This window comes from Hyperolius riggenbachi, chromosome 3 (genome assembly GCF_040937935.1).
Source record: "Hyperolius riggenbachi isolate aHypRig1 chromosome 3, aHypRig1.pri, whole genome shotgun sequence".
Lineage (NCBI taxonomy): Eukaryota > Metazoa > Chordata > Amphibia > Anura > Hyperoliidae > Hyperolius > Hyperolius riggenbachi.
The window spans coordinates 51,346,680-51,363,448 of NC_090648.1; the positions used below are offsets into that span (position 1 = coordinate 51,346,680).

General features: G+C 46.6%; 1 protein-coding gene across 1 annotated transcript in view; it reads right to left on the reverse strand.

Moving 5' to 3' along the window:
* Positions 1–375: 375 nt before the first annotated feature.
* LOC137562603 (complement C3-like) overlaps positions 376–16,769 on the reverse strand; it is a 168,623-nt gene continuing 152,229 nt past the window's right edge. The window contains exons 38-41 of the mRNA XM_068274107.1: positions 13,983–14,069; positions 9,649–9,732; positions 5,394–5,529; positions 376–903 (exon numbers count right to left, since the gene is read on the reverse strand). Of these exons, the coding sequence (XP_068130208.1) occupies positions 765–903; positions 5,394–5,529; positions 9,649–9,732; positions 13,983–14,069 (446 nt within the window). The 3' untranslated portion in view covers positions 376–764. The remainder of the gene's footprint in view (positions 904–5,393; positions 5,530–9,648; positions 9,733–13,982; positions 14,070–16,769) is intronic.

A 16,769-nucleotide genomic window follows, 5' to 3' on the forward strand; every position in this document is an offset into this window, starting at 1 on the left:
GGCTGGGGATGCGAGTGATTCTTCGTGTTCCCAGACACATTAGCACCCTCTATGCTGCTATATGGTATATGATATATGCTATAGTAGCATAGATGGCGCTATTGTGGCCAGGAACGCGAAGAATCACTCGCATCCCCAGCCTGTCAGCTCCTGTCACCGAAACAGGAAGTGGCTGCCGGTGAGGCCAGGAGGATCAGAGGGAGACGACGAGGGCACCGGACAGCTGCAGGGGGCTATTGGAAGCCACAGGTGAGTAAAACTCATTTTTTTTTGTTTGACTTAAGTGTCCCTTTAAGCATATGTCTAACGACAATGAGTCCTCATGGATGGGGCATGTGGCATTCTTTAACAAAGATCTGTACCGGTAATCCCAGAGAGAGTAGACATACTTTTTTTTATTATACATTTTTACGCACATATATAGCACTGACATCTTCTGCAGCACTTTGCAGAGCACATTTTATGAATTATGTCACTTACTGTCCCTCAAAGGAGCTCACAATGTAGTAATAAGTAAAAATGGAGGCGAGAGTAAAGAGAGTTTAGCTCCCAGACTAGTCAGTTAAACATTCATCCCTTTAAAAGGCCAACATAAAAGCCCTAAGGGGAGGGGCTTTCTCCTGACACTGGAAGTCTTCCACCTGACACTAAATAATTTGCGTATTTTCACCCCAAGTGCAGCTGTAGAACACATTTTGTTTTGTTGTACAGTTTCGAGGCCACAGCCCTCTCCTCAGTAATGTCACATGCTTTAGAGTAACTTATTAGCTGCTGCATCCCAGCAATGTGATGTGCTCGATAAAGTCCTCCATCTCGTCGCAGAATTTCTGCTGGATTGTAGCGCATTCCTTATGGGTGGGCACCAGTTCCAGCCACGTTCCACCGTTAATCACGTAAGATATCCTGGAAGAGAAGGAAACATTCAGAGCATCTTACAGAAAGCGCAACCAAACTCCACTGCGGAGTTTTGTGTGTCAAAATGTGAGAAGCAACAAAGAAGCAAGGGAAATGCCTGATATTCTATTTCCCTTTTTAAAGGACACCCGAAGCGAAAATAAACAAATGAAATAAACAATTGTATCGATCTTCCTTCTCCTAAAAATGACTTTTTAAGATATTCCACAGTTTTATTTTATGTTTAAATCTACTTTTTAAGTTTTAACTGTTTTATTGTTTTTGCTCAATGACACATTCATTGAAGTATGCCAGAGCTAAAAATCTATGACCTATTGACCCTTTTTATCTCTTTCCTGCTCTCAGAAGCCATTTTCTGCTAGGAAAGCGTTTTATAGTTGGAATTTCTTATCAGTGAGGGTCACACTGTTGTCACTTCCTGTCTGAGTCAGGACTGAGTCAGCCACTTACATACCTGATATGTAACTCTTTCAGGCAGAGAAATAAAAAAAGGAACACAGCATAGTTATTTGTGTGCTAGGCACTGTACATACCCATGTCTATCTCATCATGTCACATGTCACTTCGGGTATCCTTTAACCCTCTGAGGCCAGCCTAGTGATGTTCAGGTGCTCACAGTACAGAGATAACATGACCAGAAGAGCAATAGCGCAAGCACTAGCGTCTGGCCACTGGGAGGGCGGACTTAAAGCTATACTCAAAGTGACACTGAGGCAAAAACAAAACAACAACAACTTATGATATAATGAATTGTATGTGCAGTACAGATAATTAGTAGAATATTAGTAGCATAGAAAAGAGTCTCATATTTTTATTTTCATTTATATAGCTGTTTTTTTTTAACATTGCATTATTCTGTCATATTTGCAGTTTACACACTACACTCTGCATTTTAAGCTATGAAACAGAGCAGAGCTAATGACCCTTTGAACTTTCCTGCAAGAAACCCTTAAAGAAACAAGAAACAGTGAGAGACAGGTTGAGATAAGTGCTTCAGAAAACAGCACTGTACCCAACCAAGCTTGGTCGGAGAGCTCAGAGAAGTTCTTTTACATAACAACTGAAGTTTTTTTTTTAACTCTTCCTGTCCTGGAAACAATATGAGACTCATATCTGTGCTACTAATGACCATTTCTAAATAGGTCCATACACTGGTCGATTTCAGACATCGATCGATCGGAAATCGATGGCCGATTGATCGCTCAATCAATCTATTTGGAGCCGATTTCGATGGATTTGATCTATCTGACAGGATGGAAAATCTAGGTCGATCTGCTGCTGGCAGCAGATCAATGGCCCATAGAGTTGCATTGCATCTAATGATCTAATAATGCGTTTAGATCGATTTTTAATAGATTTCCAATCGATTTCATTCTGAAATCTGTTCCTAGACAGGCATCTGACAGAAATCTATCTGATGGTCGAATCTGCTGCAAATCTATCAGTGTATGGCCACCTTTAGCTGTACTTCACATACAAATAATTATGTCAGAAGTTTATTTTTACTTCAGATTCCCTTAAAGTACAAAAAAAAGCCAAGGTGAGGAGGGTGTGGAGGCTGCCATATTTATTTCCTTTTCAGCAATGCAAGTGGCCTGGCTGTTGCCCTGAATCCGTGTCCAAGCATACAGATCAGGTACTCTGACTCAAGTCTGACTGGATTAGACACATGCTTGTTTCAGGGTTCTGACTCAAACAGTACTGATACCAGAAGCTCAACAGGACTGCCAGGCAACTGGTTTAAAAGCAAATAAATATGGCACCCTGTATATCCCCCTCACCTCGGGTTCACTTACAATATTCATTTATGAATTTTACCACCATTCAATGAAAATAATCAGTGGAACAGAAAAATCGAAAAAAAAAAAAAAAAAAATCGACCAAGAAATCCAATCACATAGCCTGGTTTTTAATTATTTTTAAGATTGGACGGGATAGAAAATTCAGACTAACTTTGCCACGAATTGTAAGGTGTGTGATAGATTGCCAAATTGTGTTCAATCTAAATACATTGTACGTAACTAGTATTCAGTACATACCAAACTTTATTTATTGCTTTTGTAAACAACAAAAAGGATGTAATTATGAAATATATATATAATACCCTGTCCCTGTGTCCGTGCTTTTTTGCTACTGCGAATGCGCGGCACCCTGGCGGCCGTTGGGACAGGAGGAGGACGGGGCCAGGGGGGCGGGCCATGTGCGCGCTGACTTGCCGGCGGCGGTTGCAGGAGGGGAGGGGGGCTGTAAGAGTGGCCTAGAGCCTGTTTTTAAACAGGTTTAGGTATGCTAGTATTAAATGATTTACATGGAGAAGTGATTGTTGGGTAGAATGATAACATAATGTAACCGTATTGTACTTGGTTTATTTACAGGTGAAACTCAAAAAATAGAATATTGCGCAGAAGTCCATTTGTTTTAGTAATTCAACGTAAAAGGTGAGACTGATATATGAAATAGGAACCCTTTGCAGGTGTTTTGGATGAATCAGCTGATTAGAGTCTGACACTTTCAGCCTAGATTAGAATATTGAACCTTTTCACAATATTCTGATGTTCTGAGATTGTGATTTTGGAGTTCTCATAAGCTGTAAGCCGTAATCATCAACAGTATAACAAATACAGGCTTGAAATATCTCACTTTTCATGTAATGAGTCTATTTCATATATTAGTTTCACCTTTTAAGTTGAATTACAAAAATAAATGGACTTTTGCACAATATTAGAATTTATCGAGTTTCACCTGTATTTATTTAAAGGGGCACTATGGCGAAAAATTGTAAAATGTAAAATATGTGCAAACATAGACAAATAAGAAGTACGTTTTTTCCAGAGTAAAATGAGCCATAAATTACTTTTCTCCTATGTTGCTGTCACTTACAGTAGGTAGTAGAAATCTGACAGAAGCAACAGGTTTTGGACTAGTCCATCTCTTCATAGAGGATTCTCAGCAAGGCTTTTATTCTTTATAAAGATATTTCCTAAAAAGGATTTAAACAATGATGCTGGCCAGCCACCCTGCTCGCTACACAGTTTTTTGGCAGTTGGACAGAGCAACTGCCATTCACTAAGTGCTTTTGAAAATAAATAAATTCCCAAGAATCCCCCATGAAGAGGTGGACTAGTCTAAAACCTGTCACTTCTGTCAGATTTCTATTACCTACTGGCTACTGTAAGTGACAGCAACGTAGGAGAAAAGTAATTTATGGCTCATTTTACTCTGGAAAAAATGTACTTCTTATTTGTATATGTTTGCACATATTTTACATTTTACAATTTTTCGCCCCTTTAATAAATAAAAATCAATGGGTGGTTGCAAAAATAAATAAATAAATAAATAAAATAAATCTCTTTAAGGCCCGGTTCACATTAGCGGTCGCCGTCCGGAATCGCCGTGCCGGAGCCGGACCGCATGCGGAACGGACAGAACAGACGCACGGCATAGCAATGAAAGTCTATGCGTCCGTTCACATGCGTCCGTTTCGTCCGGACCGGAGCCGGACCGGATCCGGACTCCGGCATAAGATCCAACATGCGCTATTTTTTGGTCCGGCTCCTCCGGCAGACGTATCCGGAGCGGAGCCTGACTGTTGCATCCGGCCAATACAAACCAATGAGAAACGGAGAGCGCACAAAACACTGGCTATAAAAACCGGACGTTCTACCCCACTTCCTATGCTTTTTCTATGGTATAGTGGCCATTTTGGATGGGGACCACATGGGCCCAGCGTTCACAGAGTGGAGCAGCAGCGATTTCATGCTGGAGCTCTTTGGCAGCAACATGTCTGATGATATGTCTGATAACGAGGAGGTGAGGCCCTACACAGCAGAAGACCTCATCCTACAAAAAAATGACTGGATCCATGGTCCCAACTGCAGTCTCTGTATCCACGGATGGTCTCCACACGTCCACCTGTCTCCAACAATGACCCCAGAGCTTCTGCTGACCTCCCAGACCCCAGGTATTTATACAGGTTGTTATCTCTTTAAGAAACCGGATCCGGACCGCAACCGTGTTCATACCGCACGGAAAACGGATGCAAACGGACCGGATCCGGATCCGGATAGGAACCGTACGGATCAGGTCCGGTCCGGATCCGGTGCGGTTCGGACATCCGTTCCGGTTTTTACAAAACCGCAAGTGTGAACGGGGCCTAAAGGGAATCTGAAGTGAAAATAATGTTATGATATAATGATTTGTATGTGTAGTACAGCTAAGAAATAAAACATTAGCAGCACAGATAGGAGTCTATATATGATTGTTTCCTCTTTTTTAGACTGTTTTAAATCATCTTTATTATTTTGGGCGCCTCAATCCACTAATATCATTCCTGCTGATGGCATGGCAATAAAGGAGGAGGGAGGAGCTATCCTACAGAAAGCTCTACATATATAAATCGTATAGGGAATATTATACTATACTAGTAAGTGATTGATGACCCAGTTCTTTCTCTTTTCAGCCCTGTTAGTTATACTCACTGGTTCTTCATCTCCCAGAGGTCGTCCCTGCGTCCCCAGATGAGGTAGGACCGCCCCTCCTGGATCTTGACAGAATCTCTGCACCCTTGATGGCTGAAGAACTGACGCGTCTGTCCGTCCCGTATAGTGTCTGACCCTGCAGGAGAGGAATGGCTTTTCAATTTCAAGAGTAAAACAGAAGCTCGTGGCCCAGCGACTGGGGGCATCAGTGGGACACGTTTATGGAAGCAGGAAAAACGGGTGCATATGAGAAATGAATAAATCAGGCGCCGCCATTGACTCAAAGACGCAAAATATCGGCTATCAGGCGCAAAACTGGATGAATCAGGCGCCCGTTAAACTGTTTTGCGCTTATTGTTATTTATTGTTTTTACAATACTAAAACGGAAAATAGTGTCGTACAATTCATTTTCACAATTATCATTTTTTTAATGATGGTTATACCTATTCATTTTGACATGTAATTTTACTTTTTTTTATAATTTTTACATTCTTTTTTGAGATGTTTAATTTCGGGGGGTCTTAAATATAGGCACTACCAGGGGGGTCTTAGGGTTAGACACCACCAGGGAAATCTTATGGTTAAGCACCACCAGGGGAGTCTTAGGGTTAAGCACCACCAGGGGAATCTTAGGGTTAGGCACCACCAGGGGGGTCTTAGGGTTAGGCATCACCAGGGGAAGTTTAATGCTGAGCATACACGGGTCCACCCGGCGGCTCGATTAGCCGCCGGATCGACTCCCGCCGCATCCCCGAGCGTCCCCGCCGCCGTCCGGATCGATTCCCGCTCGTCTGAGTGGGGAATCGATCCGGCGGGTCATCGGACCTATCGGAAATTATCATCTGGGAGCATCAGCGGCTCGATACACGGTACAGAAACGTACCTTGTATCCCCAGCATTAGGGTTAGGCACCACCAGGGGGGTCTTACAGTTAGGCACCACCAGGGGGGTCTTAGAGTCAGGCACCACCAGGGGGGTCTTAAGGTTAGGCACCACCAGGGGGGTCTTAGGGTTAGCGCACCACCAGGGGGGGTCTTAGAGTCAAGTACCACAAGGGGGGTCTTAAGGTTAGGCACCACCAGGGGGGTCTTAGGGTTAGCGCACCACCAGGGGAAGTCTTAGTGTTAGGCACCACCAGGGGGGTCTTAGGGTTAGGCACCACCAGGGGGGTCTTAGGATTAGCGCACCACCAGGGGAAGTCTTAGTGTTAGGCACCACCAGGGGGGTCTTAGGGTTAGGCACCACCAGGGGGGTCTTAGGGTTAGCGCACCACCAGGGGGGGTCTTAGAGTCAGGTACCACCAGGGGGGTCTTAAGGTTAGGCACCACCAGGGGGGTCTTAGGGTTAGCGCACCACCAGGGGAAGTCTTAGTGTTAGGCACCACCAGGGGAAGTCTTAGGGTTAGGCACCACCAGGAGGGTCTACAGATTAGGGATAGGTAGAGGGAGGGTTCTGTGTGAGAGTAAGGTTAGGTTTAGAAGTAATAAGACAAACTTTAATTCTATTCCTTCCAATCACCTAAATGAGTAACACAAAAAATACCATTTGAATGATGGAAAGGACTAATATTAATATTACTAATATACTAATATAATATTGGACTTAAAAAATCAGCCACTACATTTTTTCTGAAATGAAAAGATATAATTAAGATTACAACTAATGTTTTGTACCATTTAATTTATACTTTACATGTATTTTTACGGTAACATGTTATTGATAGTTTCAGCTAAATGTGGCTGCAATATCCAGTAGTGTATGGGAACTCGTACGCTATAGTCTGGCTCAAGCCTGACTGCAGAGAAGCTGCCGTTTAGAGTTGTGGATTCTTAGGGCTTGTTCCCACTAAGAGCGATTTTGTTCTTTTTTTTGTGATTCAACAGAAAGTACATTAGGCCTGATTCACAAAGCTTTTCTGTTAAATTATCTCACCTTCCTTATTAACTTGCAATTTAGCTACTGACTTAAAGGGAACCAGAGAGGAATGGGGGGTGAAAAAAGGAAAAGATTTGATACATACCTGGGGCTTCTTCCAGCCCCATAAGCCTGAATCGCTCCCACGCCGCCATCATCCGCTTCCTGGATCCGCCGGTACCGGGCCCGTCACTTCCGGCGGATGCGGCCAATTCTCCGCATCACAGGGGCTCCCTCCATACATGTACGCATGCGGCTGCGCAGTAGGCAGCCGCAAGCGTACGTGTATTGAGGGAGCCCCTGTGATGCGGAGAATTGGGCGCGTCCGCCAGCCGACTGGCGGTAATGACGGGACCCGGTACCGGCAGATCCAGGCAGTGGAGGACGGCGGCGTGGGAGCGATCCGTGTGTATGGGGCTGGAGGAAGCCCCTGGTATGTATAACAGCTGTACTTTTCTCCTCTCTGGTTCTCTTTAACTCATTGTTTAGCTCTCTTTATTTATCTCATGAATTATCTCTCCTTATTTGTTTATCTCCTGCATTAGCAATCCTTACAGTCAGGACCCATTCACACTAGAAGTGCGATTGCTTCGCGTTTTTAAAAATCGCTCCCATTCACTTTCATTAAAATCGCGGAAAAATTGATTTTTCCGCAATTTTAATGAAAGTGAATGGGAGCGATTTTAAAAAACACTAATCAGTCGCAAAACGCTCAGAAAAACGCTTCTAGTGTGAATGGGCCCTCAAGATGAGAAATAAGTAACCTTTCTGAATCAACCACTGTGGGCTTGATTCACAAAGCCGTGCTAACTGTTAGCACGCTGGTGAAAAGCCCATTATTATTATTATTTAGTATTTATATAGCGCTGACATATTACGCAGCGCTGTACAGTGTATATATATATATATATATATATATATATATAGATCTTGTCACTAACTGTCCCTCAAAGGAGCTCACAATCTAATCCCTACCATTGCCATATGTCTATATTATGTAGTGTAAGTACTGTAGTCTAGGGCCAATTTTAGGGGGAGCCAATTAACTTATCCGTATGTTTTTGGAGTGTGGGAGGAAACCGGAGTGCCCGGAGGAAACCCACGCAGACACGGAGAGAACATACAAACTCTTGCAGATAGTGCCCTGGCTGGGATTCGAACCAGGGACCCAAGCGCTGCAAGGTGAGAGCGCTAACCACTACGCCACCGTGCTGCCCAACTCAGTTTAGGCGTGATAAAATAAACTCGTGCGCAAAGTTTTGCGCGTAAACTTTTGCAAAGTTTATTGTACGCAACGCCATTAAACCCTATGGGACATTTTGCGTGCACCGGACTTTGTGCGCAAAATTTTGCGCGCTTTTCCCTCAAAGCGGTGCTAACCTACTTAGTGCAATGCTTATCACGCCCAAAAGTCTTTAGGCGTGCTAACTAGGTTAGCACCGCTTTGTGTTTATTCATTTCTGGATCAAAGAGTTCACTTACTGACTGACCTCAGGAAGTGTAAAAAACCATCGCTCCTCTAAGCGCTTTCTAAGCGCAAATCACAGGGAAAAGTGCTAACCAAATTGCTCAGCGCGATTGCACTAGCGATTTGTAATGTGAACAAGGACTTAAAGGAGTTATCAGGGAAAAATTAATAAAATAAGTGCTACTTACCGGGGGGCTTCCTCCAGCCCCAAGCTCCCAGCATGTCCCTCGTCGCAGCTCTCCCCGCAGCCGTTCATCGCAGCTCCGTCCCGATCCCCGGCGATGAGGCTTGTATTGCACCTGCGCGAGCGGCACTGTCAATCACCGACACGTGGGCCGGAGCGGATTGTGCTGGCACAGAATCGCCGGGGACCGTGACGGAGCTGCGGTGAACGGCTGTGGGGAGAGCTGCGCGAGGGACATGTTGGGAGCTTCGGGCTGGAGGAAGCCCCCGGAAAGTAGCACTTATTTTATTCATTTTTCCCTGATAACTCCTTTAAGCCTTACAGTGAGAAAAAACAAAAGCAATAACACTAGCTCGTTCTATGTAGCATTGGGACTATACTTAAACATTTATCTTGTCATGTCACTTCAGGTACCCTTTAAGTACATATTTCGCATTCACAGACACCTGCTCTGTTCCTACCAGGCAGAGATGGATTAAGGTGTAATGGGGCCCTAGGCAACGTAGTAGATTTGGGGCCCCCTTGTGGTCTTTTTGGTAAGCTGAAGTGGAAAGAGGTCAGAGAAGGTGGCAGGTGGGCTCCTTGACACTCACTAGGCCCCAGGCACCTGCCTAGGTTGCCTTGTGGATGAATTTGCTCTGCTGCCAGGTACATTACACTCATATAAAGTGATGATTTGTAAACTTACCCAATTTGACCACTCTGGTGATAGTCATAGTGTAGATATCATAGGCTCCTTTGTTGTCAGTTCCTTCCACTCTGGCCTCATACACTGCAAATCGAAGGGAGAGGTGAACATATGAACATTATCTGCACACCAGTGTTTGCCAATCAAATAGTGGATCTGTTAGGCCTCGTTCACACTATACGTGCTGCCGTGCACATTTCGGCAGCGCATATGGTATGCAATCAGCAAGAACATCAGAAGTGCATGACTTCCGATGTTCAGACTAGGCGCGCTGCGCAGAAGGGTGATGCGCTATCGCACTGCTGCACGCATTTTTGGCAAAGTGCATGGCTGATTCCATTCACTGTAATGAATGGGATCAGCAGCGCAATGCACGGCAACGCAGATGGCGTGCGATCAGGTACCCTTGCGTCCTTAACGCACGGCCATACGCGTTGCCTAATGCAAACCAGGCCTAATTCTGCACCACTTTTGTATCATTTTAAATTGTACAGATTTCCACGATAGTGGCCCTTGACGCCTCATTCACACTGGGACGTGATGTTTTTACCGCAGGGTAACGCAAAACCAATGAAAGGCTATTGGTCCTTTCAAACGGGACGATGCAACGGAAGTGACGTTCTCCGCCGCACGCCGACGTGAGGGAAACATCAAGTTGGGGCCCGGCTTGCACAGCAATGTGTGGCAGACTGGAAGTCATGTATGTCTATGGCGACGCAGAAATTTTTAAAAGTCCACATCGGCCTATTAATGCGGAAATCACAGAGGCCTTTTTTAGCATTGTGATCATCTGATTGAATCGCACCGACAACGCAGGCTGGAACTGTGAAACTAGCATGAAGCTTTCAATGCAGGCTGGGGCCGGTTCTAGACTCTTTGCCGCCTGAGGCAAACTAGTGAGGATGCCGCCCCCCCACCCCGCTGACAGGCAGTACAATTGCCCCCAGTATAGGTATCCTGGAGGGGGTAGCAGCCAGGAAGGCGGGGCAGCGGGCTCAGCGGTGGGGAGGGGGGGCTCGAAATTGTGCAAGTTCAGTGGGCGGCATTGAGGAGGAGACGAGCTGTGATACGCTGCGCTTGGAACACGGAAGGAAGAGGTGAGTAATTACTTCATCCGCCCTCGGCCTGACACACTGCGCACATAGCTGAAGGGGGAGAGCGGACGAGGGGACCCAGGTGAGGGAGAGGGGGTTTGACCCCCTCCCCATCACTGTACCCGCTGCCCCCTTCCTGGCTGCTGCCCCCTCCAGCTTGGCGGACCCCCCACCCACGGTCAGACGGGGGCCCCCACCCTTGCCGCCTGATGAACCCGCCTCATGGGTGGTCCGGGGCTGCCAGGGATGGTCGTAGTCAGCCAACTTCGCTACGCTGGAACTACGTGTAGATTTACGCAATTACGATTCGCCAAACTACGGCTTAGAAATCAAATATTCACTTCGTATGCATTCCGTAGACTACGCGTTAAAATACGCAATTACGCGTAGTGCGAAGCGTAGTGTATGCGGACGCTTATGCCCGTATGCATAAAAATTTCCGCATTATGGTTATGCCGGGAACTCTTCTATGCGCATATTCCCCTTTTCCAATGCGTAATTTTGTAAGCATACAATTGTATGCGGAAAAGTACATACAAGTAACGCATTCGTAGTTCACTTACACAATACACATGTTAACTACGTGTAGCAGTCGTAAACTACGCGAAGGGTTACTTTGCTATGCGTAAATTGGTAAGCGTAGTTTTGAAACTTCGCCTACGAACTACGGTGCGTAGATGCGAACTACGATGCGTAAATTCGCACTGGCGTAGTTTCTGCTCATTCCTGGGAGCTGCTCCAGGCACACTAGTGTTTTCCGGATCATGAACGATTCGGATCTTTGATCCGAATCTATTTTGTGAGTCGAATCATCCGAATCATCAAAATGAGTGATTCGGATCGCAAAAGGGGCGGGGCCAGGAGAGACACGCCCCCTCTCAGCGGGCAGCGGGGTCCTGGAAGCAGAGCAGAGATGGATCGCTCTGTTGGAGGGGACTAAGGGGAGCCAGCCTTGCAGGGACAGGTAGAGGGGACATGGGTGCCACTGCCAGATATGTGTAGAGCACACATACTGGCTGAAATGTGCTGCTCATTATAGGCTGTCTGTTCCGTAGTTGTGCACAGTGAACACATTGCAAGCTTTTGGCTCAGCTCAGCACAGCTCAGTAACTTTGCAGGCACTGTGATTTAGGGTTGCCAGGTGTCCGGTTTTACACCGGACAGTCCGGTTTTTGTGCGCTGTGTCCGGTGCAAAAAGGCATGCTAAACCGGACAATTAAGTTGTCCGGTTTAGAGCCCCCCCCGCAGCGCAGGAGGAGAACAGCGCAGCAGAGAGAGAGCTGGGAGCAGCGGTGGAGAAGGGGGGCAATCTCCCCCCCCTTCCCTCACCTTAGGGTGCTCTCTCTCCCCCGCTGTCTCCTCCAGGATGATGTGCAGGCTGGCGAGTGGCTGCAGGCGGAACTTACCTCTGTGTCGCTCCAGCGCCGGAAGTTCGGGTCCCGCAGCCGCTGAGATTCGACTCAAAAAAGATCCGGATCAAAGATCCGAATCATTCATGAGCCGGACAACACTAATCAGTCTGAATAGTGTTGTCCGGCTCATGAATGATTCGAATCTTTGATCCGGATCTTTTTTGAGTCGAATCTCAGCGGCTGCGGGACCCGAACTTCCGGCGCCTGCGACACAGAGGTAAGTTCCGCCCGCAGCCACCCGCCAGCCTGCACATCATATTGGAGGAGACAGCGGGGGAGAGAGAGCACCCTAAGGTGAGGGAAGGGGGGGGGAGATTGCTCCCCTTCTCCACCGCTGCTCCCAGCTCTCTCTCTGCTGCACTGTTCTCCTCCTGCGGGGGGGGGGGGGGGGACCTGGCTACCTATTCTGGGCACATATAGCCCCTGGCTACCTATTCCGGGCACATTTACCCCCTGGCTACCTATTCTGGGCACATATAGCCCCTGGCTACCTATTCTGGGCACATATACCCCCTGGCTACCTATTCCGGGCACATATAGCCCCTGGCTACCTATTCTGGGCACATATAGCCCCTGGCTACCTATTCTGGGCACATATAGCCCCTGGCTACCTATTCTGGGCACATATAGCTCCTGGCTACCTATTCTGGGCACATATAGCCCCTGGCTACCTATTCTGGGCACATATACCCCCTGGCTACCTATTCTGGGCACATATACCCCCTGGCTACATATACTGGGACATATATACCCCTGCCTACGTATACTGGGACATTTACACCCCTGTCTACATATACTGGGACATATATACCCCCTGGCTACATATACTGGGCACATATATCCCTGGCTACATATACTGGGAACACTGGCTGTTTGTCATTATGTGCATTTAGTGGTGAAAAGCTGTCTCTTTTGTGCATTTACTGGTGAAAAGCTGTCTCTTATTATGTGCATTTACTGGTGAAAAGCTGTGTCTTATTATGTGCATTTACTGGTGAAAAGCTGTCTCTTGTGCATTTACTGGGGAAAAGCTGTCTCTTATTATGTGCATTTACTGGCGAAAAGGTGTCTCTTATAATGTGCATTTACTGGTGAAAAGCTGTCTCTTATAATGTGCATTTACTGGTGAAAAGCTGTCTCTTATGTGCAGTTACTGGTGAAAAACTGTCTCTTATGTGCACTGGACCAGTACTACTGGTGAGGACAGTTAGTGACATGGCTATGTACTCTGTAATGTGCTGCAGAAGATTGCTTAGCCCCACTCTACATAAAAGTGCGCTTCTGACTCCGCCCCTAACTCCACCCCTAACTCCACCCCCTGTCCGGTTTTCTCAATCAGCCGACCTGGCAACCCTACTGTGATTGCCGGGTAATTTGATCCTCCTGCACTCGGCACTAAACAGCTGCACTTATCTTCTGGGAATGCTTTCTTTCACTGTGCGACATTTGCATTCAAAGAGTACAGATGAACATGTAGGTGAAATATATGTAAAGCATATGATTGCAGCATGTGGGTATTGTGTGGAAACAAACATTTCTGCTCTCTGCTTCCCTCCTCCCTTCTCTGTCCACTCCCTGCCCTCTGTCCATCTTCTCCCCTTCTCTGTGTGTTCACCCCCCTCTCCTTCTCCTGCCCTGCTAGTCATTTCACCCCCAGAATGCTTCCCTTGTAAAATGATCCGAGATTCGGATCAAAGATCCGGATCTTTTCAATGATCCGATTCGAATCATCCGGATCATTGAAAAGATCCGAACTTCCCATCTCTAAGGCACACTATTCATCTGGCTCTCTGAGAGTCAGTCCCCTGTGATAATCAGCAAGTCTCACCATAATCCACAGTGGATAGACAGGCTTCTTCCAAGCGGGCTTTGGCGTCCAGCACTCCCTGGTGGACATTCCTTAGATTGCACCTTTCTGTAAAGAAACAGAGGAATTGTGAAATTCTAATAGAATTTTTGTTCCATTGCACAGACTGGAGAAATAATCATTGGATTGGGCTTTGGATAGCAATAACATCCATACTGTAAACCTTTAAAAAAAAGTTTTCCTTTTTTTTTACTCATACTACATGAAGCAGGAGACAACTAAATAAACAGATTCCTTGAAAAACAGCTCCAGTGAGTGGCAATAGAATTATGTTTAAAGAAAACAGAATTACTGAGCTCTGTCTAGGGGTATAGTAATCGCTAATTATTATTGAATACTCATTAATATAGCAGCAAGTGGTGTAACAAAAGTTGTGAGAATATATTGAAACTAACTTTGTGACACAATAATTCGGAGAAAACTAACAATCTTTCTTCCAAAAATATGATAAGCAAGGCAATAAAAAGTTACAATAATAACTGATATAACTAGATCCCTACAACTATATTTGGCAGGAAAAGGACACCAAAGTGTCAATCACACATTGACTGCTTCATCAGGATAATATTGCCCATTGATGGTACAATGTTCGTCGGAATCGATTGGATAGTCGAGTGGACCAAAACTATAATACAACCAAGAGCCGGATTAAGGCTAAATGGGGCCCTAAGCAAAGTAACTGATTTGCCCCCCCCCCCCCCCCCCCATCATGTCGTAATAGAATCAGAAGATGCAGCTGCACAGCAACATGCCGCACACACCGGGGCAGCTACTGGTTGCTATGGGCAACAGCCCGCTTTCCTCTGTGGGTGCACAATGCAGGGAATAGCAGCAGCAAAATGCAGAGTGAGAGATGAATGGCTGGGACATTTGCACTCAGGGGCTGGGGCACCCCTGTGAAGAGGGCACCAGATATCACAGCAGCAGCACTTTCCCTCTGCATCTCCAGCCTGGCAATAGCAGAAAGCTCTGGACACCGCCAAACCGGAAGCCGTTCCCCAGACAGAATTACATAACCACCCCCACCACCGAACAACCGATTTCCTCCCAAACTAGACAGCCACCATGCAGCCTCCATCCCAGTAAATACGATAGTCAGTGGCGTAGCTAAAGAGCTGTGGGCCCCGATGCAAGTTTTACAATGGGGCCCTCAAAGCACTCTATACATAATTGATACGGTGCACCAAAACCTGCCAATTGCAACTACAGTGTCAGAGGTGCAAGAAGGAGATGGGGAACAGTTTGTTAATGATTACTACTATTCAAAGTATCTATAGAAGTGAATATTATGAGCACAGGACTAATAGAGAGCTAATACTGTAGTTGAGGGAGGGCCCTTTGGGGCCCCTCTGGTCCAAGGGCCCCGATGCGGTCGCTACCTCTGCACCCCCTATTGCTACGCCCCTGACGATAGTCCAGCAGAGAAGGCAGCCACAGCGGGGGAGAATAACAGCACCAGATGACTTACACTCACCTATTGCGATCCAAGCAATAGAGGTCCCGTCATCCGGAGCCCATCTGTCTCCACTAGAGTGCCGCTGCTCTGTTACTACTACTATTATTACTTACTACTTCCTGTCTGATCTGAGAATCAGGAAGTTCAGAGCGAGCGGCTGCACTGTAGAAGAGACAGATGGGTTTCAGATGACGGTATCTCTTTCGCTTGGATCATGAATAGGTGAGTGAGCGTTTGCCATCTGCTGCTATCATTCTTGCTGCAGCTGTGGTTCTCTGTGAGAAGGGAGGGAGGGGCAGCTGCAGAGCGCACAGTAGCAGGAGGGGGACCTAGGAGGAGAGCCTGGCTCTAAAGACAATCAGCAGCGCACGGCATCATTTGACAAGACAAATAACATTTATATTGCGCTTTTCTCCTGGCATAGGGCGGCGGTTTATATATCATTGGAAGAGGAGAAAGAGAGCTTTAAAATGATATGCATCTTTCCATAGTTACTGCACTGCTCAGAGTCCCTTTAACCATTATACCATCCAGCCACTGCTGACAGGATGGCGAGGGCTGGTTTATGTGCTGATGGGGCCCCTTTGACTCTTAATGGGGGCCCCAAGCGACTGCTTTTGTTGCCTGGTCGGTAATTCTGATACAACCCGATCCAACTAGCGGGATGATTCAGGAAAAAGATTGACTAAACAATCGAATGGTTGCTGCCCATTCCAATCAATCGTACAATCAATCATTCAGAAGATTGTACCATTGATGGCCACCTTAAAATGAAACTTAAATCAAGGATAGAAGGGGGGGAGGGAGGGGAGGTGGGGGGGTTGTGTCCTGCATGGCTGATATTGAGGTGAACTGAAACCCCACCCACAGTGTGATGTCATGACCATGGTCCTGACAGTTTGCTGCCTGTGAACCTAGTCGTATTGTGGGAAATAATGCCTGTGTGAAAGGTCGCATTTTCTCTCATGTGCGTTTTTTGTGTGTGCGCGTTTTTTAGGCCTCATTCACAGTGGCGTTCCTACAATAGGGCGGCATGGGGCGCCCCGCACCGTGTGTCGGGCGCCCCAGGGGGTGTCATCAAGGCCTCCCACAGAGGCCTGTGCCGGTGTTGTGTCTGATTACGCTGCCTGTGGATTTGCGCTGCCCCGCATGCGCAGTAGGAGACTGTGCGGCCACATTTCCTATAGAATGATGCTGCTGGAGGTAAAATACTAAATATCTCCGCTCCCACACCTCTTACATTCCCCAAATATTCAGGGTAGAGAAGGGACCCCCCGAACGACCGCTATGCC